This window comes from Arvicola amphibius, chromosome 3 (genome assembly GCF_903992535.2).
Source record: "Arvicola amphibius chromosome 3, mArvAmp1.2, whole genome shotgun sequence".
Taxonomy (NCBI): domain Eukaryota; kingdom Metazoa; phylum Chordata; class Mammalia; order Rodentia; family Cricetidae; genus Arvicola; species Arvicola amphibius.
The window spans coordinates 126,555,299-126,578,281 of NC_052049.1; the positions used below are offsets into that span (position 1 = coordinate 126,555,299).

Here is a 22,983-nt window from a genome sequence, read left to right on the forward strand (position 1 = left end):
TGGGCAGCTGGGAAACGAGCAAGCAGCCTCCATCAACATAAAATATAATACATATCATCTCATTTACAAAGGAGCTGCCTGGGAACCAGGGAGTTAACAGTGCCAGATAAGGGCCACAAGCTCCCAAGAACTGAATTCCAGTGTCCTAACTTGTAGTCCAATGAGGTCTTGGTTGTTGTTGGTAGTGGTGGTAGGGTAAATCTTGACAGAATTTTAAAATGTAGCATACACAGTATATTTAAACTTTGATATTTTTTGGTCAAAGGGTCAAACTGAGAGCTCCAGGAACGGAACTTGGGCACCTGGACAGGAAGTGGGTATAATAATGATGCTGCTGTCACCTGGCTCTTCACCCAGCCGAGGGGCACTAGAATACTGTGCACTGAAGCCTTGAACATTGTAAGTTATCCAGGACCCAGGATATCAACGACACTGCACAAACATATTGCCAACATCCTGTGCTGCCCCTCGATTTCAGTTTATAGGATTTTATTGCCCACTCTAGAAACTTGAAAACAGGAGAGGTCCCAGAAGCAAAGGGCCCGCAGGTCCTGGTCTCTGGCCCCCACCTCACCTTAGAAGGGAATTCTCAAAGTTGGTGCCTCTCACCTTTGGGAATGACCCTATGGAAAGTCCACCTGGGCTTCCCTACTTGAAATAGAGGATGCATAACCTTAACGCCTTTATCTCTGAACAAGGGCGTGCTCAGCTCTGCCAGACTCAGAAAGATTTCCCCAAGTCAAGTTGGGCAATTACCTGCTCACCCATGCCAGGGAGAGCCTCTTGTCCCCATGGAAGGGCAGGCTTCATGGATCTAGGAAAGGAAGGCTGGGTGGAGTTTGTGATTGGAACATTAGGCTTTTGAGATGTATATATTTGCCAGGCAATATGTGGTGATGCATACCTTTAATCACAGCAATTGTGGGGCAGGGGCAGGTGGAGTTCAAGGCCAGCCTGGTCTACAGAATGAGTTCCAGAAACGCCAGGGCCACCCTGAGAAACCCTGCCTCCAAAAACTAAGGGGAAAAAAAGATTCACATATTACTAACGGCTGCAATGGCAGATAGGACAGGGCGTTACCTTCCTTCCTTTGTCCTAAATCCATGATCAGCTGCAACTGAAGACAGCCGGCCTGGTGTGGCTGGAACTCAGTGGCCCTGTTTAGTTCAGGGATAGGTTGAGGGGGAGGTATGAGACATGGGCCCCAGCACCGCCTTGCCTCTACAGCCAGGTGATAGACTCAGCCTCTCTTCCTCTCCCACCCTCAGCCCCACCTAGAACCAGCGCTCTAGTGGATTGCCGTCGGAGCTCAGCCTCACCCTGGTATGGATGAGCTTCTACAGAATGCCTTAGAACATTGGGACACCCATAGGATGGGTCAGAGGTGTGGGGATGCAGGTATCACCCACATGAAAGTGGAGACTGCCGACCAGTCAAGACTGGATCTCTCTAGGCTATCTGGGAAATACCCTAGGAGCAGGAAGCAGGGAACGGGTCAGGGTGAGGAGGCAGACAATGCCAGCAGCAGTTCAACTAACCATAGGGAAAGGCTGACCTTCAAGATGACCATAAGGTTGGGGACCAAAGGCTTGGCATGAGAGTTGGGTCCAAGGGTGAGGATGTTTCTTATCTGCGGCCGCAGCAGGCTGCTGCCCATGCGTGAAAGCCCAGGATGACAGAGCTGGCTAGGGACTCTGAGATAATAACGCAGGTCAGCCAGCCCATTTCACAGAACACCGGAGCGGAGCTCTGACCTTTTCCTAACCATATTCAATGTACGCAGGCAGGGACTTCCTCTACTTCCCTTTGAGGGGAGGTGGCTGTGACAACAATGACTCTCAGAATTAAGCATATAGTGCCACCCGGAGAACCTGCTAATGCTGCAGGCCTTACTCCAGAGAACCTGATTCTGTGGACCTTGAGTCATGCCCACAGGTTCACCTTCCCAAGCTCTAGATGCAAGTGCCCCACTGGGTGTCCCTTGGAAGGGCTGAATGCAAGGAGGGGCTAGGTGGCCCGATGAACAAAAAATAAAGCTGGGTCAATCGTCTGTAGAAACAGGGATATGGGTGGGTGGGGCAACAGCTTCTAGTTCTCTCTGCTGCTAGAAGGTCCCTTTGGAATGAAAGTGTTAAAAAATAAATAAAAGTGAACACAGTTGGGCCTCTGGCCAGTGGGAGCTGGGAGAACCCAAATTCATGAAGGGCAGTTTGGTTTGAAAGGCACTTTGGGTGCCCATAGGGCTGGCTGCTGGTGTAGTGGTAAGCAATGCCTTAGAGCAGGGGTTCTCAAGCCAGGGGTCGCGACCATGGGAAAACACGTCTTTACAATGGTCTTAGAAACTGAGACACTGCTCAGTAGCAAAACTACAGTTACGGTTGGGGGTTCCTAAGACCATCAGAAATAGGTGTTTTCCAATAGTTGCAAGCCACAGGTTGAGAACTTCTTTCTTAAGGTGTCATTCGTGGGGACTTATCAGGAGATCACTTGGGACGTTGAGCTTCAGGGAAGAGCTGCAAGGCCCCTGTGACAGTGGTAAGTGAGGTGACTGGGACCATATGAGGGCCAACCAGAGAGCCCAGAGGCTGTGCCTTCTTTACTCAAGTCTTCCTGAGTCTGGCTTCCGAGGGAGGGGCTAGGTCTGGGGTGCCTTTGGCGACTGCTGCAGGAATTTTAGAGAAAGAGCATTTGGTCCCAGATAAAGGGCACCTATCCTGAACTAAACAGCAGTTCTGTAGGACTAAGACTAAGACCTGGGAATGCGGTGAAGGGTAGGGCCTGGCTCAGGGATGCTCCTCGCTCCGCGGCCACCTGCTAAGCCAGGCATCCCTTCCTTTCAGGTCTGCTGGGAGGCCTTTTTGGCCAAGCTCTGGCTAGAGAAAGGAGCAGAGCTGCCTTCTGCCATGGCTGGGTCACACCCTTGCAACAGTCCTTCCATGTAGGTGCTCAGAGCCTGGAGGTACTGAGCAAGCTGGGTGGAAGCCGACGGCGAGAAGGTCTGCAGGCTCAGATAGCGACCATACCTCTTCAAGCCCTCTAGTCGGTTGTTGCGGTATGCAGTCAGCAACTCCAGGAAGCTCACATTGTGGAGGGCCAAGAGACGGGCCTCGGGCCGGGGCAGGACACTCGCCTGAACTAGGGGTTGCAGGGAAGCAAAGCACTGCAAGTTGCTGAAGGGGTAGACATGTTGGTCCAGCTGCGGCCCTGGAGAGACCTCCAGGAGGCAGCACAAGTCTCGCATGGCCAGCACCGCGGCCAGGGCACTCCGATCGCTCATGTTTCTCGCCAGGTAGGTCTTGGCCAGGTTCCTAAGTTTGAAGCTGCTGGCACCTGGTATACGTTCCTGGATGAGAGGCAACACAGCCAAGAAACCGGAGATGGAGACCTGGAATTCCCACTGCTTGTTAATATCATTCAGGGCCTTGAAGAAGATGGGGAGTCCAGGCCCCCACAGCTTAGAGCAGGCCAAGATGGGTCGGTGCATGGAGGTGAGGAAGTTGAGGAAGTGCTGCAGTCCAACCTCCAGGGAGACGGCCTTCGAGTAGACACTGAAGGCCTCGGGCTGAATGAGGACTCGGAACTTGCTTTCCTGGTTCACGGCTGCCAGTTGGCTAATTTTCTGGGCTAGGCAGGAAAGAGGCAGGGTGAGGTTCCAAGGCTCAGGAGGCACTGGGTTGGGTGCAAGGGGTCAGGCTGCTGACCCGCTACCTAGGGAGCCCACCTTGAGGCCTGCCGGCAGGAACCAAATATCCTCCATATATAATTCTTGCCTGGCTCTGATGGGAGAGAGGGGTGGGGGACTCACCTGTCAGAAAGTCACCTGTCACCTATGCCCAACCCTGAGAACTCTGCCCCTTTTGTGTTTTCTCAGCCTCCACCTCCACCAGAGACACCAGAGTGCTTCTATTCTCCTGCTCCTACCTCTAAGCCCATCAGTCCCAGCTGGATCAGAGCCCAGGGCTGCAGACAGCAGAAATAGCCTGTGTACCCCCTCCCTAAGAGCATGGCCCGGAATCTCCCTCTGAAGCCTACAGATAGCTTTTTTGTTCTATGCAAATACTTAATGCTTCTGGCTGGTAAGCTAGCCACAATGGTAGGGCCCATAACTGTTGGCCAGGGCAAAGGGTCAGAGCTGAGGGGCCAGGCAAGGATGACAGCGAGGAGGACAAGGGGCTCCCAGGAGGAGGAGGAGCCACAGCTCCCTGTTGCCTAGGTTCTGCAGGCCTCCCTGTGTATCCATTTATGGGATGGGGCCTGTTTTGGGAAACGTGTGATCACAGCCAAAGCTCAAGGGTGGGATTACTTGTCAGCAATGAGCTCACACACTGTTCCCAGCCTCTTTGTATAGAGGTCTTGTCAGAAATGAACCTGTGGCCTTACATGTCTCCCTCTCACGGCCAAGTTCCACCACAGGGAGACATAGGAACTTCAGGCATGGGTGAGGGGGCGGTCAGAGTCCTCTGTCCACCTGGCTGTCATGGCCTGCCAGTGCTAAGGGCTGCTGGAACCTTACGGGTGTCTCTACCTGCACTTTTCCTGGGTACTCAGAGACTAAGACAGAAAGAAGTGGCACAGCTCATGGAGAACCCACTTTCATTGTCGATCTTGAGGTCAAAGAATACCAGAGGCCTGTCTTCCGCTTGGGGGTCAGCGAGACTCTCATTCGATGCCTTGAGGAAATTGGGGCCCTCCAGCTGGAGGCCGCTGGACTCACTGCCGCTATCATCCAGCTCGTGGGGGGACTGCAACACAAAAGAGCCAACAGGTCAGAGGTTCAGAGGCCTGAAGGTCCAGGCAAGATGAGCTCTAGAGCAAGTGTGCACATATACAGGGTGGTGTAGGCATGTGTGCACCAGAGGGCAGAACAGAGGGGATGCACAAATGCGAGTGTAGGCGTGAACTGGGTCACACATGTGAGCCAGGGCATACGGCTTAGGCAGGGAGGTGTGAGAGGGTAGGACCATACAGGTGAGCATGAGTACGTACAGGTATGGATGTGGGGATACATGTATGAGGGTATGGATCTATAAGCAGTGTTGACACAAGTATGTAAAAATTTGAGATGGGGTGGGGGTGGGGCAAGCTGTGCCTGCTTGTGGCGGATCAGGGAGGTGGGTCAATGGCTCAGGTGTGCAAGGCCTGAGATAAATCTGCTCCTAATCTCACCTCTCTGAGCAGACAGAGAAGAAACAAATGGGAACAAGAGATGGCTTCATCCACAACCCCAGGCTTCTTTGGAAGTGGGAGGGGTCTGGCTTTCCTAGCCCTCAGAATCACACTGACCCATGGTGTCTTGCAGTATAGAGGAGGAAAGGAATGATGGGCCTCTTGAAGAACACATCTAGGTGGACAGACACACATTCCCTGTCTGGGAGAGGGTGTGGGAGGGAGCAGCTTAGAACCTCAGATCCTGGAGACCTCAACTCTCCACACCCATACCCCAGCTGCACAGAGAAGCCTTGGAGCTCCGGCACCCACCCCAGGCTGACACTGAGACTCGGCTCTCCAGCATCAAGGTTGCCCTGGCTGGAACACCATTTCAAAGGCCCCAGGCCTCAGGGAAGGGAAGGGCTCTTTCTACCGCTGAGATTTTCCCAAGGAGCTGGGGCTATAGACAGGTTAGAACGTCTGAGGATAATACACCAAGTTACTTAACAGCACAGCTGCTGAATGTCCTATGAATGCCACTTTTTGGACATTAGCCAGGGCAGTGGGACAGATGGGGAACTGCTGGGACAGAGACCACATAAGGCCCCAAGTCTGTCTTCTTACAGATTGCTCTGGTAGTCAATGGAGTTATCTCCTGGGGCTGAGGCCTCTGTTCACTGTGGTCTCCAGTTAATGTCTCAGGCTTGAGACAGAGTTAGCATAACTGCTGTCCTGGTTGTTGTTGTTGTTGTTTGTTAATTTGACACAAGCTAGTGTTACCTGAGAAGGGGGAACTACAATCGGGGAAATGCCTCCAAAAGACTGTGCTTAGGCAACCTGTGGGGCATTCCTTAATCACTAATTAAGGAATTAGTGATTGATATGAGAGGGCAATGCCCACTGTGGGTGGTGCCACTCCCTAGGCAGGTGGTCCTGGGGTGTATAAGAAAGCTGGCTGAACAAGCCAAGAGGAGTAAGCCAATAAGCAGCACTCCTCCATTGATTCTCCATCAGCTCCTGCCTTGAGTTCCTGCCCTGATTCCCTGGATGACAGACCACAAGCTGTAGCCCGAAATAAACCCTTTCCTGCACAAGTTGCTTTTGGCCACGCTGTTTACCACCCAGCCTTCCAAAACCACTTGCTTTCCACAAAGCTGCAGCCAAGAGAAGTTGTATTGCTCCCTAGGAAGCTAACCAGAGCTGGGATTTCCTATAGGAGGCTGCTTTTCACTCAACATGCATTATAAAGTCCTGTGCCAGGCACCCCAACTTCTTCCCAGTCTCCTTGCACCCAGAGACCCCACATTGCTTGCCTTCCCTGTGAGGGTCTTCCTGGAGGCGTCCTCCTAGTTGCTAGGCGCGAGCAGCAGACTCAGTCCTGTGCCCCACACAAGAATCTGGTCATTTTCTGTCTGTGGCTTCCAGTGTCTTCCTCTACTCAGGGCTTCTGTGTCTATCCTCATACATGGACTGGGGGGCAGAGCTAAGTCACCACGGTTATGTCCTTCCCTGGTCGGGGAATGTTCACTCTCTCCAGCTGTTGAAGAGCCAGCTCCCCAGCCCGGCTGATTCTGCTACCACTGCCATGACACACGGGCTTCATCTTCCCTGTTTCAAAAGCCCCTTTGTGGCCCCAGATGCTTCCACCTGACTCTTGGCAATGACTTCCATCTCCTTCTGGCGATGTCTCTTCAGGCCGTGAAGGCAGTCTTCAGAGCAGGACACCTGGAGTGCCACACAGCTGGGCCTTCTGATTAGCGCCTCCGTCTTCACACTACATAGCAGGAAGCCTCATTTCTAAATCGGCCTTCTCTGAGGGAACCTGTGGGTGTCTCAATAAGATGCCTCTTTCCCTTCCTCTGAGCTGTGACTGTAGGAAAGGCTGGGTCTTTCTTTTAGCCTGGACACAGCCCTTCCTCCCCCCATCTCCGAGAACTGCCATGCACGATGGCAGAGGCTGGTCTCTCTGGAACACCATGCACTTAAGTTAGGCAGCTGTAAACTCCTTATTCGCTTCTCCTCTTAAATCCCAAGCCAGCCCTGGCAGGAGTGGACCATTTAAGAAAGACATCTCTAAAGAGGAGAGCCTACAGGGAGGGCACACAGAGCATCCTTCCCTCCTGGCTCAGAAAGGGAGCCTCTGGTCACACCTGCAGCCCTCACTCCTCCATTTTATCCCAAAAACCAGAACAGGGTGTGAAGGACAGAGAGAGAGAGAGAGAGAGAGAGAGAGAGAGAGAGAGAGAGAGATGTTGATGGGGAAAATGAAATGGAAGCAGAAGGGAATGGGGTCGAGAAAAGAAAGGTTGGTCCAGGAATGAGAACAGCAAAGGGAAGGGCAAAAAATACTTTAAGAAACTGTGGCATGATGGTGAGAGCCTAAGGGATGGGATGGGAGACTTAAGTGTCACTGTGGGCTGTAAGTTTCCCTTTCCTGTTCCCAGACAGAGGCAAGAGCCGGCCTTTCTTGTCCTTCCTGTGTCACACCCACGATGTAAATGTCACTTTCCTTAAAACAAGAGAACATTCCTCTCACTCAGATGCTCAGGTGAATCCCCCAATCCAGTGGTGCTTGATTTCAGCCAGGCCTTAGTGGCATAAAAAGCTCTGGAAGGCCAGGTTACACAGGGAACAATTCAATTAGAATCTGTAGGAGCGGAACCCAGCAATCTGCAATTGCTTCAACTCCTTGGTACACAGCCAGGCTTGAGAACCCCTGGTCTACATAGAGGTTCATTTCGTGTTTGATCATCAACTGAACAGACACAAGCCAAATCCTCTGGGAGGCCAGCATTCTGCTTCGAGGAGCCATCTAGAGTCTTCCGTCAGTGCTCAGTGAGAGCTGTGTTCCCGGGGAACCTTTCTCAGCACCCAAGCTTCAGCCACAGCCGGCCTCAGTTTAGCGAGACACACGCATCTCTGGGGTTTAGAGGCACAAACTCCTAGTTCTTGCAGCCGTGAGGCCTTGGAGGCACAACAAAGATATTAGGAAACCAGGCCATCTAATTGACTGCTATTACCCTTCTGCAAGCAGCTTTGCTCTTGGGCAAACAGCTCCACCTTCTCAGCCAAGTGCCGGACTCACTTTCTCTGATATGCAGACTCATTGATATCGTGACTGCATCTCTGCACCAGCTGCTGCCCACGGACCTCTCTTCCTCGGCCAGTCATCATTGCTAGATCTACCATAGGCTGTCCCCTAGCTGAACCCCTTCCAGTTGGTCCTTCTGCTACCAAGGTGCCGGGTCATCTGTCACAAACATGGCTGAGAATACCTATCTCTTCTGCTGTGACTCCCCAAACAGTGGCTCTGGCTAGGTGCAGGGCTCACTCACCCTTCCAGGGCTTAAGCAACAGTTCTCATCACATGGACTCTACAAGAGACCAGGACTTGCCTCCTGCTCCAAATCTATGACCCTGATGTAAGGGTGAGCTCTTCCAATGGATTTCTCCTTGCTCAGTCTCTCCCCTCAGACAGAACTAGCTGCAAGCCAAGCTGGGGCCTACCTCCACTGCTTCACTAGGAAAAGGTGGCCCCTGAGCAGGCCAATACTATAGAACAGCCCCTCGCAGCAAGGCAGAACAAAGGCCCCATAGCGAGGATATATGGCTGGACAGCCTGGGGCACTGTCCCTCCCTCCAAGCTGCAGAGTGGGGATGTATAGGGAGGTATGCTGTAGTGTCTCAGGGGTTTGGGAGGGTCCTTGGTGTTGAGAATGAAACGCTCAAGAGCCCTAGTAATGGTTTGTTTTTACATAGACTCACAAAAGCAGTGGGCTCTTCTCTTCTGCTCCCCAGGTTTGCTCTGCACAGCGAGCAATGCCTTCTAGCACCTCTTCCTTGCCTAAAATGTGTATCTCCTTCCTTCTTTGATGACCCTGATACCCACAAAGATGGTGGAGTTGGAACCCCTCTTCCTCTTCCCTTCTGCTACACTGCTTCTGGCATCTCCTGAGCTCAACCCTGCCCAATGTCCAGGAAAACTGCTGGAACACTTTTCTCCACGGCTCCTTCCTGGGCTTCCCCCTCCATCCACAGGTAGTAGCTTGAACTTTATCAAAAGTGATGAGCTAGAAAGAAATGTCCAGGTATTGGAAGAGTATAAGCCATAAGAAGGCAAGGATCTCATTTTGGCCAAAGGTGAAAATACTTAAAAGGGGTCTTCAGGGCTCTCACATTGGATGCCTAGGCCGATGGTAGAGAGTTAATGTGAGGGGAGAGAGAGATTGTGTGAGGTATACACGTGGCATCTAGGCAGAGCTAGAAGGCCCTGACACGCTAGTCTGGCAGTGAGGAGCAGGCATGGGCATCAGCTCTCTCCGGGTAACAACTACTCAGAGCGGGCTGCACAGAGTATAGGGAAAAGAAGGTCCAGAGCCAATGCCAGAACACCAGCCTTTACAAGAGCAAAGAGACTTGGAATGAAGCACCCAGAGATGCAAAGAGAAGATAGATTTCTGGGAAGAGGCCAACCCAGTCAAGAATGCCATGGACTATCTAGGACCACTGTGCAGAGAAGCCTGGAGCTTCCCTGGAGCCGATGGGTAGGGTTTGTAGGCAGGGTGGGAGGTGCAGGAAGTGAGATGAGCAGCGTGAAGCACAGGCCAAGGGAGAAGCAGGGAGTGGGCGACAACTGGCAAGAAGACAGTGGAGGAATCAAAAGACACAGGCAGATGAGCATGAGACAGTGAGGCTTCCCACAGGGCCATGGCTGGGCTAGCTGTGCCAGGACACAGGTGTGGGTCTTAGAGGCAGGCCAACTTCCGGGTAGAATGGGTAGAAGAAGGGAAGGGATAGCAACAGGCAGATCTATAATTAGGTAGCAGATGCCCATGATTTCCACAGTCAAAAGGGTTTCTGTTTCCTACCAGGGCGAAACGTACAGTCAAGAGGTAAGAGCTGAGGACCAGGATGAAGCCCAGAGATGTGTCCCTGGGGAGCCAAATGAGAGTAGACAAGTGTGACCAGAAGCCCTTTGCTCTTTGCCTTCCTGTGTGGCTTTTCTCCAGCTTGCCTCCACGGGGCAGCAGAGAATCAACGGGGCCCCGAATCTTCCTGAGGTTGTTTCTGCCAGCAGGTCTCCACCTCAGCTGGAGGGAGGTGATGGTAGGTTTGAGGGCTCAAGGAACAAGAGGCTGTGGTCGTCAGAGCAGTCCATTTAGAGATGGTGTCAAGGAACACAGTATGGTCATATCACTGCTTAGCAGCTGAAGTGGCAGGCTGAAGATCCTTCAGACATTAAGGAGAGTAGGACAGATGGTGGGTGTTGAAATCAATCAGGAAGAAATCAAGGCATGAGGGGGAGAAGAAATCTAGGGGTCAGATGGTCTTATCTTCCTTCCATGAGAGGAGAGGTGGGCAGGGGTCTGAGACAAACTGGGGAGATAAAGCTAGCTACATCCTGAAAGCTGGACCTCAAAGCCACCAGGAAATGGACTGTACAGGCCTTGTCCTGCTTCTCACTTTGGATGCTCTTAAGTGTAGAAGGAAGACAGCCATGGCTTCCCCCAGAGAAGGACCAGGTTCCAGGCAGGGAGAAGACAAACGCCCCCCACAGGGAAGATCCTACACAGGATCTGATGGCCATGGAATGAGGGTTCACAACGGAGATCATTTAACAAGTATTTATTGAGCAGTCATACCAGCAGGTCTTGGGATGGATAGAGTCTCTGCATTCATGGACAGGGATATCTAGTCACAAGAGTACAGACAGTGAGGTGGGGTGGAAAGCAGCCACGTAGGAGGGAAGAACTCAGGTTCTCAGGGGCCCATCTGATAGAGGGCCCAGGCCTGGACTGGTAGGGAAGAGGCCTCTTGGATGGCTAGGGTGGTGGTAATGAGATTCCAAAGACTTCAAGGTGGGCCTTGAACTTGGGGACTCTCCATGGGGACTTTATTAGACTCTCTGAGGGGACCGGCTGGTGTGGGAGGTCCTTCTGTATACGTGTTGTTTTTATTGGTTAATGAATAAAGACTCTGCCTTGTCCTGTGATAGGGTAGAATAGGGCTAGACAGGGAAAAATAAACTGAATGCTGGGAGAAAGAAGGGGGAGTCAGTGAGAGGCCATGTAGCTCCACCAGAGACAGATGCAGGACAGAACCTTGCCAGTAAGCCACACCCACATGGAGATACACAGATTAATAGAGATGGGTTAAATTAAGATGTAAGAGCTAGCCAATAAGAAGCTAGAGCTAATAGGCCAAGCAGTGATTTAATTAATATAGTTTCTGAGTGATTATTTTGTGGTCTGGGCAGCCGGGAACAAGCGGCCTCCTTCTACAACTCGCTACTACCTGTGCACCACCCATGGAAGAAGCATTAGGCCGAGAAGTCATGAACGAGCAAGGGAGAAAAGTAAGCTGCAAAGCCACTGGTGAAAATCAAGGGAGGCCTGGGAGAGCCCTGAAGGCTCTGCACATCCATCAGAGTGTGCTGATGGTATGCAGGCATCAGCAGGATGCCCAGGATGCCCTTTGGTGGTAGGGGTGGTGACCTGAGCTACATGAGGAGGCCTGTGTTAGGGCACAATAACCCTGGGGGATACAGGTCACCGAGGGTGTGATGAAGGCAGGTGGCTTTCCTTGCTTTGTATGAGAAAATGCAGATCTGACAGAGGGCAGCAGCAAACTTCTGGCAAGTGGTAGGTTGGCCGGAAGACTCAGGTCAGGGCTGGCAGCTTGCTCAGTGGGATGATGGGAAGACCAAGCTGGTGGCTGGGAGACACCTTGAGGTAGACGGCAGACCCTGTTGGAGTGGGAGGTCCAGTGTGGGTGGGAGGCTCTTTGGGTGCTCAGAAGAAGGAGTGGGTTGGTGCAAAGGGTGCTGCAGTCGTGTTCAGTGGCTTTGTATATTTTCCAAAATGGAATCTCAGACTGCGGGCTGGAAAGAACCTTGGGGACCCTGATCTAATCTTTCTCTCTACTCAGGCTCTGTTTTGCCCTGGACACTTAACAGCCTTGTCTCTAATAGCATACCTCAAGGTACAGAAGAGTCACTGGTTTCATTATAATACACCTTTAAAGACATTTCCTAATACAAAGTAAATTCTTGCATGTAGTTCTTGTGGTGGTTTGAATGAGAATGTTCCCCATAAGCTCAAATGTTTGAATACTTGGATCCCAGACGGAGGAACTGTTTGGGAAGGACAGGAGGTGTGGCCTTGTTGGAGAAGGTCTGCCACTGGGAGTGGGCTTTGAGGTTTTAAAAGCCTATGCCATTCCTAGTTAGCAGCTCTTATTCTTGTGGATCAGAAGTGAGCTCTCAACTATTGCTCCAGCACCAAACCTGCCTGCTGCCATCTCTGCCACGATGATCATGGAATTGCCTTCTGAAACTGTAAGTCCCAATAACCTCTTCCTACTATAGGATACCTTTGTCATGTTGTCATAGAAAAGTAAATAAGACATCTCCTGTCCATTATTTGTTACCCATGGACACAATCTTTCCATCACTAGCCTTCACTGACTGATTTTGTTATTGTTGTTCTGTTTGTTTGTTTGTTTTTCAGGCAGGATCTCCCTACATAGTCCTGGGTGTCCTGGAACTCGCTCTGTAGACCAGGCTGGCATCAAACTCACAGAGATCCACCTGCCTCTGCCTCCCAAATGCTAGAATTAAAGGCTTGCGCCACTACACCCAGCTCTTTAATTAACCAGGGAATGAACTCTTGTCCAGCTTTCCTTGGGGAGAATTTAGCAGATAGGAAGTATATAAGGAAGCTCTACACAAGATCTTTGGGTATTCCAGAGGACAGCCAGGCCCTGGAGGAAGCAGTCTAGCAAGCATTTCAGAGGAATTCTTGCTTGGTGCCGTAAGAAGGCTAGGGTGCAATAAGCATGCAGCTGGTACTTGCAGATTCTCCTTGATACAGTTTAAGCTTTAATTGCCTTGCTGGAAAATTTCCCAGGTGCCAGATGAGCCTTAGAGTCCCCTGCTATGGCTCAGCCTTTGGGACCTTAAATAAAAGGCAGGAGTCCTAGGCCGAACTCTGAGTGACTTACCAGATTCTCGGTATCTGAGTCTTCTGAGCTGCTGATCACCACAATTCGCTCTTCTGAAATGGAGAGAGGGTAGAGGCATTAGGTCCTTCCTGATGTGTCCACTGGCCGGGGTGAGAGACAGCCACCCAGGAGAGTCCTTGTAAGCCAATGGGCTGGGGGTGACAGATGCCCTGTCCTGTGTGCATCAGGAGGAGATGGAATATATATATCCCCAAGGCGCAGTGCTTGGCACTGGCAGTTTCAGAGGAAAGGAGTCAAAAATTGGGGCACGGTCCCTCAGGTGTCCCACACTGGAATCACAGCATAAACTACCCCTCCATACTCAATGGCAGCTCAGAGCAAGGTGTGCGTGGGACTCCTGGTAGCGTTGAGTGCCCAGGTGGGATCAGGCTGTGGGGTGGGGGTGTTCCAGATATCTGAGGACAGCATGAGGGTCCTACCCAGGGGCCGGCCTGCTTGATCTCCCTACCTGTTTCCCTTGTGTCGCTGGTAACATGATTGCTGGTGAGCAGGAGGGTTTCTTCTTCTAGAATGGGGCTCCCAGGGTTGGAAGACCCATCCAGATGGGGAGGCGAGACAGCCTTGGAAGTGCTGGGCCTGGGCTGCTCAGGGGAGCTAGTGGTCAGCCTGTCCTCATCCTCCCCTGTGGACTCCATCTTGACCATCTTCCTGGAGCAATCGCTGTGGCAGCAGCATTTCCTCTTCTTGGAGACGACTGTCTGAGAGGCTTCCTGCACAGTGGTTACAGGGGCGACTCAGGAGCCTCCAGTGTTGCTGGGCTGAGGACTCTGAGCTGAGTGCCATGGGCTTGTGGCATGTTTTTGCACCTGTTCCTTTGGCCATGCTGACCATATCTCTGCAATCAGGAAGCTCTCTTGGGTTGCCATGCACACTGGTCATGGCCGCTGGCCAGCCATCTCTGTTGGCCTTACAGCTTTGACCATCTCAGCATCCCGGCTGGGATCAAGCTTATTGGGGGCTTCCTAGTGGAGCAGCCCTGAGCAATGGAGAATATGGGGGTACATGCTGAGCAAATAAGACCTCGGGAAGGTCCAGATTGTCATCTGGCTATGCCTCACTGTTGACTGGAGTCTGAACCCTTCAGATGAGGCAGGGTTGAGTAGGGGGACTTACCTCTCGATAGGTGGGGGCTTTCATAGAGAAGGCATACACTGGCACAGGGTGCGTTCCGGGCACTGACTGTACCATGGCCACAGGCTGGGTCCTAGACATATTCAGAGCTTCAACCTGTGCTCTCTGCACTTCACTGGGCTAGAAAATCAGGTAACAAGAAAGTCAGAAACGGCCAGGAACCCTGGGTCTAACAACCTGCCTCAGTTGCAAGCTTCTTGGTCCCAGTCACTGGGACGAGTAGTTCTTCCCAAACCCTCGATGATGTCACCTCCTTCTGACCTTGGGTTGCCGGTACCCAGCTGGCATCAGCAGTTTCCTGATACGGCAGGAAGATACCTCAGGGACCACAAGGCCCAACTCCTCAGAACATGCCTGACAACTAGCCTAGCGTGCACGCCTCTAGAGACAAGGCACTCTCTGTGGTTGGGAGCAGCACCTCCCTCAGCAGTGGTAGAGTTGAGGCAGTGAGAAACTGTAAGCCCGGCCTCCGGTGAGCTTGCCTCATCCCTGAGTCCTAACTGTCCAGTAGCTGCTACACAGTGGAATCACTTAAAAATGAGACCGGGCCTCGGTCTTCATTCCAAAAAATGGGGTAATAACATTTGCTTCCTGAGGCGATATGGATGAAAGGTACCAAACGCCTACAACATATCTAAAAGAGTATGTAGCCCTTACAGAGCTTCAGTAGTGGGTAGATGAGGATTACATCAGCCATGATGGACATAATACTGGCTTTATTACTATTCCATGTCAGACTTGGTGCTCAGTGGTTTGTGTACCTATATCGAAATGAAGCCAGGGCCGTTCCTCAAAAAAGTGAAAAAAGAGCTGGAGAGATGGCTCAGAGGTTAAGAGCGTTGGCTGCTCTCACAAAGGACCTGGGTTCAGTTCCCAGCACCCACACAGCAGCTCACACCCATCTGCCAGCCCAGTTTTAGGGGATCTGATACTCTCTTTTGGCCTCTTCAGGCACTGCACAAGTATGGTACGCTCATATGCAGGCAAAACACTCATACACAAAAAGTAAAAAGAAAGAAATTGCCACATGACTTCCCAGTTCTACTCCTAGCTACCACCCCAAAAGTATTTAAGGTAAATGTTTAAATGCAAACTTACAGATGGGGCTGGGCAGGCAGTTCAATGGTAAGGAACCTGCCTACCATGTGCCAAACCCCAGATTTGATCCTCAGAACAGGAGCAAAGAGTTTAAATGTCTTATCTTTGCCTTTGTAACTGCAGCTGCTGGCATATAAAAGGCTCTCATTCTACTTAGGCCGGAAGTCCCTATCGGCAAGGCTGGGCGCCTCTGCCTCGGTTCCCTCAACTCTCCACTCACCAGTACTAAAGAAGCAGAAGATAGTGAAGAGGAAAGTCACAACTGACTTAGCGTTGTCTTAGAGCAGCAGTTCTCAACCTGTGGGTCGCGACCCATTTGGGGTTGAATGGCCCTTCACAGGGGTCATCTGAGACCCATCAGAAAAAACAGATATTTACATTACGGTTCCTAACAGTAGCAAAATTACAGTTATGAAGTAGCAACGAAAACAGTTTTTTTTGTTGGGGGTTACCACAACATGAGGAACCATATTTTTAAGATTATTTGTTTAGTATACAGCTGGGTTCTGGCTGTATATGTCTGTTGAAGGTCAGATCCTCTGAAACTGGTGTTATAGGCAGTTATGAGCTGCCATGTGGGTGCTGGGAATTGAACCCGGGTCCTTTGGAAGAGCAGTCAGTGCTCTTAGCCACTGAGCCATCTCTCTAGCCCCCGAGGGTCGCAGCATTAGGAAGATTGAGAACCACTGGGTTAGAGCTTTAAAATCATAAATATTTCCCCTTCTGAGGCAGTGCTGTGAGGACCAGAGCCGCCTCTCTTGACAGGACCGACAAGGCAGTCATATTACCCTGAGATAAGTCTGTGCCTGCCTCCCGTGACCTTTGCACCAATGCACTGCTACCCACCTCTTTCTGAGTACTGAGCTCAGCACCCAGGTTATGACCGTGGTGTAAAGCAGGAAGTTTTGTAAAGAAGAGCACTGCCAAAGTTCAAGCCCAAACTGCTTCACAGCCATGTCTCTTTGGGGCTGCAACTCTGCAAGAGGCCTTAGACGTCATGCTTTCTAGGAGCTCCAAATTCTCCAAGCCCTGCCTCCCCCAGGAAGCCTTTCCTGACTGCTGTAGCCCACAGCAACCTCTTGCCTGTGGGTGACCCCAAGGCAAAGACAGAGAGGCTTAATACCCTTGTTGCCCACCAGAAGCCCCAGGCCCACATCTTAACATGCAGACACACATAATGGAGTGACCAAGCTGAGGGGGGGGGGGGGCGCGAAAGATGTCAGGTGCAGGAAGGAAGTGGGAGGACTCATCCTGCCGCCAGGGAGCCCTGCCTAAGAGGAGTGCTGGTGGGGGAGAATGGAAAGAATGCCCATGTATTTCTACCCTGGGAAGCACTAAGTCAGAGCAATCAGAGGAGGGGTATCACCCCAAAGGCATGTGTGTGTATGTAGTCAAGGGTGCAGCAGAGGGAATACCAACACGAGAATACCTAAGGATGTCTTCCCATCCCAAGAAACTAGAGCTTTTAGGTATATGATGGCTCTGGAATCTGTGGGATTGAGCTCTTGATGCCTAGCCTTAAATCCAAGAATCATGTGGGTGGGGGAGGAGGTTCACCTATGCTAGCCTCAAAAAATGGCTCGTACATTCAGTATGAGCTTCAGGGATGTCCCGTGTCACACCTAACAGAGCCATTGTTTATATTTACTTCCTTCACTTCCTGTCCACCTCTGGGTCCGATCCTCCCTGAAGTAGCTCATGGCCCACCAAGAGCTACTCAGGCATTCAGGAATCCTGCACCATCCAGCCAGCTCTTCCTTAACCTTTTCTTAACACTCTCCTCCTGAGTTATTGGCTGTCCCCTCTCAGGCACTCTCCCCGCTGTCACAGGGCATCAGGACTCCCAACCATTGGTCTACCACCTCTCCTCACACATCAAACTCCCTCTCACCTGCTCGAGGTCAAAAGAGTCCTTGGGAGTGCTGGCTGCCTCTGGTCTGGCTCTCCCGGCTACAGCTGCGTCTGGAAAGCAAAACAGAGAAAGCACGAGGGCCGTCTAGTAAGGAGAATTCTGGGCTGGGACAGTGACAGGGAGGAGGTCCTTGCTGCTTTTCCTGGGTATTCACCATCGAGCATGTCTCTACAGAGAGACTGGAGTTGACTGCTGTAGCATGAATCCAGCGAGAACAGAGGGGAAGGGAGCACTTTGACTCTAAATCCCAAATGCATCCCCGTTCTAGGACCACACCTTTACGAGCCCATAGCCACCAGCGCCAGGAGGAAGCCCTTATTCTTGGAACCTGCCAGGAGCCAGTACAGGTAGCCCTCATAGCTGCTCCAAGGTGAACTTCTAAAAGCTTTCAATAAAAACCCTGCCGGTGTACATGTGCACCCGCTGTCTTTGTTGTGAAAACCCCTTGATGCCACGAGCTCATACAGGACACGGCTCCGGGATTCTGATTCAGAGCCAAGCTTGTGTCTAAGCTACTTGGCCCAGGATCCTCTCCCAATTGGACGGGACAACTTTTGAGGGATGAGCTGGCCCTCCACTTCCATATAGTAAGAGCCTAGTACCAGTAAGGACCTAGAGACCGGCAGCTGGCTGCTTTGTTCTAGGAGAGTTCTTCCTTTCAGTCGGACCAACTACCTCACTGCCAGGTTTTCTGAGCCCCCTTCTCTCCTAACCTTACAGCCCAGTTGATTTCTCTTTTCCTGGGTGAGGGGACTTAGGAGACCCCCAAGAGTGGGCTGCAATGATACCACATCCGGTTCTCAGCTCAGTGGCTTCTCAATTTCCACGTTTCCCAAGGTTGACAAAGTCACATCTGTTCCACAGAGATGTATTAAGTTAGTAAAGTGCCTCCTCTGGGTGCCTGCCACGGCAAGTCATCCTATCCTTCTAGTCTGTCCTCTGGAACCTCAGACTTGATAGTTCTCTTTCATCTACCAAACAGAGATCATCTTTTCTGTCTCGCCGTCCCCTAGGGGCAGCAGTGAAGCATGGGACCTTTAAATGTCAAACCAGCTGCCCATAAGTGTGGCCTCAGCACTTACCTGTCCTCGGGGTGATGCAGGAGACGAGGTCCTGCAGACACATCTTGAACTCCTCGAAGCCGCTGGTGCGCAGCTGGACTTGCTGGTTCTGGGGCTCCTCCTGGCGCAGGCGGCAGAGTGCCCTGCGCAGAAAGCCGTGCATGTCCAGCACCTCCTGGTCGGAGGCATAGAGCTTCATCCTCTTGACCAGCGCCTCACCAGTGCGGATGCGCTGCAGCACAGCTTCCAGGTTGCCCAGCTGACCAGCTATTTCCTGGTAGTCGCGCTGGTAGCGTGCATTCACCGCCTCGAGCAGTTCCCGCTCCTGCGCCTGCACGTGCTCTACCACTTGGCGAACGCGGGAGCGGATTCGCTCCTCAGCATCTGTGCGTGCATGCTCCAGCTGGCCTATGGCCGAGCGCATCTGCGAGTGAGCATTGTCGAAGGTCCTTTCCTGCTCCTGCAGCGCCTGCGTCATGGTGCCCAGTTCCTCATGCCACTGCTGGATCTCCTCGCCAATGTCGCAATGGAGACCGCTGTGGCTCCGGTCCAAGAGTGCACATGTGCAACACAGAGGCTTGGCGCAGCCTCGGCAGTAGATGCTGCAGATACATGAGACCACTTAGGACAGGCTATTTCTCAGCTTATGTTTTTCCCTACTCAGTGTCTATGGCAATGGTTATGATACCGGATCTATCCATAAAATACAAGACAATAAAAAGCTACCACAGGGCCAGCAAGTTCAGGGAGAAAAGGCGCTCACAAGCAAGCCTGACAACCGAGTTTGATTCCCCGGAACCTATATGGTGGAAAGACACAACCGACGACTGAAAACTGTCCTCTGACCTCTACATGCGTGCCACAGCACATGTGCACCCCCACACACAAACACACATTTTTTTAAAAAGTTAAAAAAAAACCCGACCACAGTAACAAGTCCTCTACTTATGCAGCAATGCAGGCACATACAAAAAACAAACAAACCACTTTCTTTATATCCTTCCTTCCTTTCTTTCTTTCTTTCTTTCTTTCTTTCTTTCTTTCTTTCTTTCTCTTTTTTTCTTTTTGGTTTTTCAAAATAGTGTTTCTCTCACTGTGTAATAGTGCTGGCTGTCCTGAAACTCACTTTGTAGACCAGGCTGGCCTCAAACTCATTGAGATTCGCCTGCCTCTGCCTCCCAAACGCTGGGACTACAGGCATGCACCACCACCGAACAGCCTGCCGGGCCCACCTGGCCCGCCATTTCTTAGCATCCCCTAACAACATCCCCTAACTCTGGCTCTGACGCCGGCCTGCCCACTCAGGCCTCGGCTGAGCGTGGGATGGTTTCTTCCTCCTACCTCTCCACATCCAAACTCGAAGCACCTGCCGTGCCTGTCACTCCACCTTGGCAAGCACTGGCCGGTACTTTTACGATTCTCTTTGCACAGCTGAAGAAACCAAGACTTACAGCTAAGCAAAGTGCTGGGCTAAGGTTTGCACTTAAAAAAGAAAACCATACTACTAGTACCTGGTAACTTCCTTCTCTACTCTTTCATTCGGGACATTCCTTTAGGTCCATAGGGACAAACCTAATGTTTTTTTTTTTTTTTTTTTTTTTTTTTTTTTTTTTAAATAGCTCCTTTATAGCTACATGTACAATTGTTTGATTCAACAGGTTCCCTTTTCACAAACACTCACGTGATTTCCTGTTTGTGCATTTTCTTCCTGCCTTTCTTCTCTCTCCCTTTTATTTTTTGACTGGTGTGAATGGTGATTTTATAGCATAACATCATGTTAGGCAGCCTAATATATGGGTGCCTTTCTCTCTATGAAGTAGAGTACAAATAATAGATTGCTAGATCAAAGACTATATATCTCTATCTTAGTATTTTATGCATGTAAACATATTAATTCATGGTAAGTATGGGATGTCATGGATATTCTAATTAGTTGAATTTTTCCAGTTCTACAAGGTATATCACAACATCATGGTGTATATGATAAATATACATATAGGCTAACTGAAACTTCCACAGCATTTTCTGTAGCCATTCTATCTAATTTTTGAATATGTTACAAAGTGAAAGGACTTTAAATGTGTGATTAAGCTGGGTGGTGGTGGCGCACGCCTTTAATCCCGGCACTTGGGAGGCAGAAGCAGGCAGATTTCCGTGAGTTCAAGGCCAGCCTAGTCCACAGCCTGAGTTCCAGGACAGGCACCAAAGCTGCACAGAGAAACCCTTTCTCAAAATCCAAAAGGTGTGATTAAATTAAGAAACTTGAGGTTATATGAGCTGCAGAGATGACTCAGAAGTTTAGAGCACTTGGGTGCTCTTCCAGAGTTCCTCATTTTGATTCCCAGCACCCACACGGTGACTCATGACATCTTTAAGTCCTGTTCCAGATCTGATGCTCTCTTCTTACCTCTGTGGGCCCCAAGCACACATGTGCATGCATACATGCAGGCAAAACACACAAATAAATAAACCTTTAGAAAAGATTGTTTAAAAAGAATTTTAAGATTGTGAGATTATCCTGAATTATCTGGGTGTAATCAAGAGTTCTCATAAAAGAAAGAAGGGCAGCGGGAGAGCGAGAGAGAAGCTGATGGGAGCAGAGGCTGGAGTGACGCTCTCCTGTTGGCTTTGGAGATGGACGGGAACATGTGCCAGGGAATATGGGGAGCACAGAAGCCAGAACGGATTCTCCCAAGTCTGCCAAGGGAGTCAAGCTCTGCTGGAACTCAGATTTCGTCTCAGACCCATTTCAAACATTTGAAGTCCAGAGGCAATTCGTTATGGCAGCAACAGGAAATTAACGCAGGAGCCAGGTCCACGCTCTTAACCATTGTAATGCTGTTGCTTCAAAAGTTCCCAGGAAAGACACTCTTAGCTACTTCTCCAAAGATATTCCGGAATTTACTCTCACCCCTGATGTTAAGAAAAAGCCCATTTGAGTTCGGGGGAAAGGTCTTACATGGGGTCAATTTGGCCTCAGTTACCAAGATCAACATGACCCAGAATTATCAACAGAGCTGCTGGTTAGACCCTGGTCCTCACCCTCCCCAGACCACTCAAAGCAATGATGCCTCCACACTCGATGGAGGCTTATTCCAAAACAGCAAAGGATTCCCAGAGAGCCCAGAGTGTGGGAAGAGCACCGGCTGCAAGCATGCATGGAGTTTCCTGTTACCTAGCCAGAGCCAGACTGGAGCAGCAATGGAGCAGAGGGCTGTTCCTCAGGCCAATGCCATTTGCAGGTCACAACTTCCAAAGCCCCTAACTCTCTGAGAAGGTTAAAGGTAGACCCGGAATTGGGGTAAATCCATCATTCAGGAATGATCATCTGAGCCAAGTGGTTCCTTCCCCCACGTCTGAGGGACACTCACTGAGCCCGTACTATGTGCTTGGCACTATGAAATAGGCAGAGGTGAGATGGGCATCTACACAGGGTTCTGTGCCAAGAACCTAGATTTAGTCAAGACAGAGAGTTGTGTCTCCAGGAGGGCAAAAGGCCAGTTACTTCCTCCCAGAATATACAAAAGAATTAACTAAAAAACTACTGAGTCAACAAGAAATTACTCAGCAAAACGACTATTACAGCAGAACTGAAAGAGTGAGAGAGAAAGGAGATGGAGAGGGGGAAGGTAGAAAAGGAAGAGAGGGGGAGAAGATGGAAAAAGGGAAAGAGGGAGAGAGAGAGAGAGAGAGAGAGAGAGCACTTAATTCTGTTTCATCAAAGGAAATAAAAACAAATCGGGATGGGTGGGGGTTCCATTCACAATAGTCCAAAATTGCTACAAAATACTTAGGCTCACTAGCAAGAAGTATGTACGCTTTGTATGAAGAAAACAACAAAAACTCATTAGGAGTAAAGCAGAAAAGTGGACCGGTGAGATGGCTCAGCAGATAAAGGTGGGAGCTATCAAACCTGACCACAGAGCTCGAGCTCTAGGACCCACGTGGCGAAGAAAAAAACCCAACCTGTTTGGGTTGACCTCTGACCTCCACATCTGTGCTGTGGCAAATGCAGAGGCACAAGCACACAATCAATCAGTCAATGTCCTGGCATTGGGAGCAGGAAGAAGGCACCAAGCCTGGTGGCTCAAAACTATTTGTAATAAGATCTGGTGCCCTCTTCTGGCCTGCAGGGGTACACACAGGCAGAACGCTGTATACATAATTTATAAATAAATCTTTAAAAATGTTGCAAGAAAGAAGATGAATTTGGGGGTTGGGAAGATTGCTTAGTTGGTAAACTGCTTACTGCACAAGCAAGGGGCCTGAGTTTGGATTCCGAGCACTCACATAAAAAGCAAGGCATGTTGGAGGCAGACACTGGTGGATGGATCCCTGGAGTTTGCAGCCTGTCAGTCTGGCTGAATTAGGGAGCCCCAGAATCCATGACTCTGTCTCAAAAAGTAAGGTGGAAAACAACGGAAGAAGACACCAACATCAACTTCCAGTCTACAAACACACACACGGCCAAAGACACATACACACAAGCATGCACACACACTCATCACATACACACAGGCATGCACACATAGGCATGTACACATTCACACAAGTTCAGGGCCAGCCTGAAGAACTAGTTCTAGGACAGGCTCCAAAGCTACAGAGAAACCT

At 50.7% G+C, this 22,983-nt stretch overlaps 1 protein-coding gene across 4 annotated transcripts in view; it reads right to left on the minus strand.

Annotated features, from left to right (window-relative positions):
* Positions 1-468: 468 nt before the first annotated feature.
* Pml (PML nuclear body scaffold) overlaps positions 469-22,983 on the minus strand; it is a 33,219-nt gene continuing 10,704 nt past the window's right edge. The window contains exons 4-10 of one of the 4 annotated variants that reach the window (XM_038322843.1): positions 18,394-18,974; positions 17,291-17,361; positions 14,284-14,421; positions 13,619-13,880; positions 13,150-13,202; positions 4,592-4,742; positions 469-3,624 (exon numbers count right to left, since the gene is read on the minus strand). In XM_038322843.1, the coding sequence (XP_038178771.1) occupies positions 2,837-3,624; positions 4,592-4,742; positions 13,150-13,202; positions 13,619-13,880; positions 14,284-14,421; positions 17,291-17,361; positions 18,394-18,974 (2,044 nt within the window). In that variant the 3' untranslated portion in view covers positions 469-2,836. Of the gene's footprint in view, positions 3,625-4,525; positions 4,743-11,305; positions 11,894-13,149; positions 13,203-13,618; positions 13,881-14,283; positions 14,422-17,290; positions 17,362-18,393; positions 18,975-22,983 lie in introns of those variants that run through there. The other 3 variants (XM_038322845.1, XM_038322844.1, XM_038322846.1) reach the window with 3 other exon arrangements.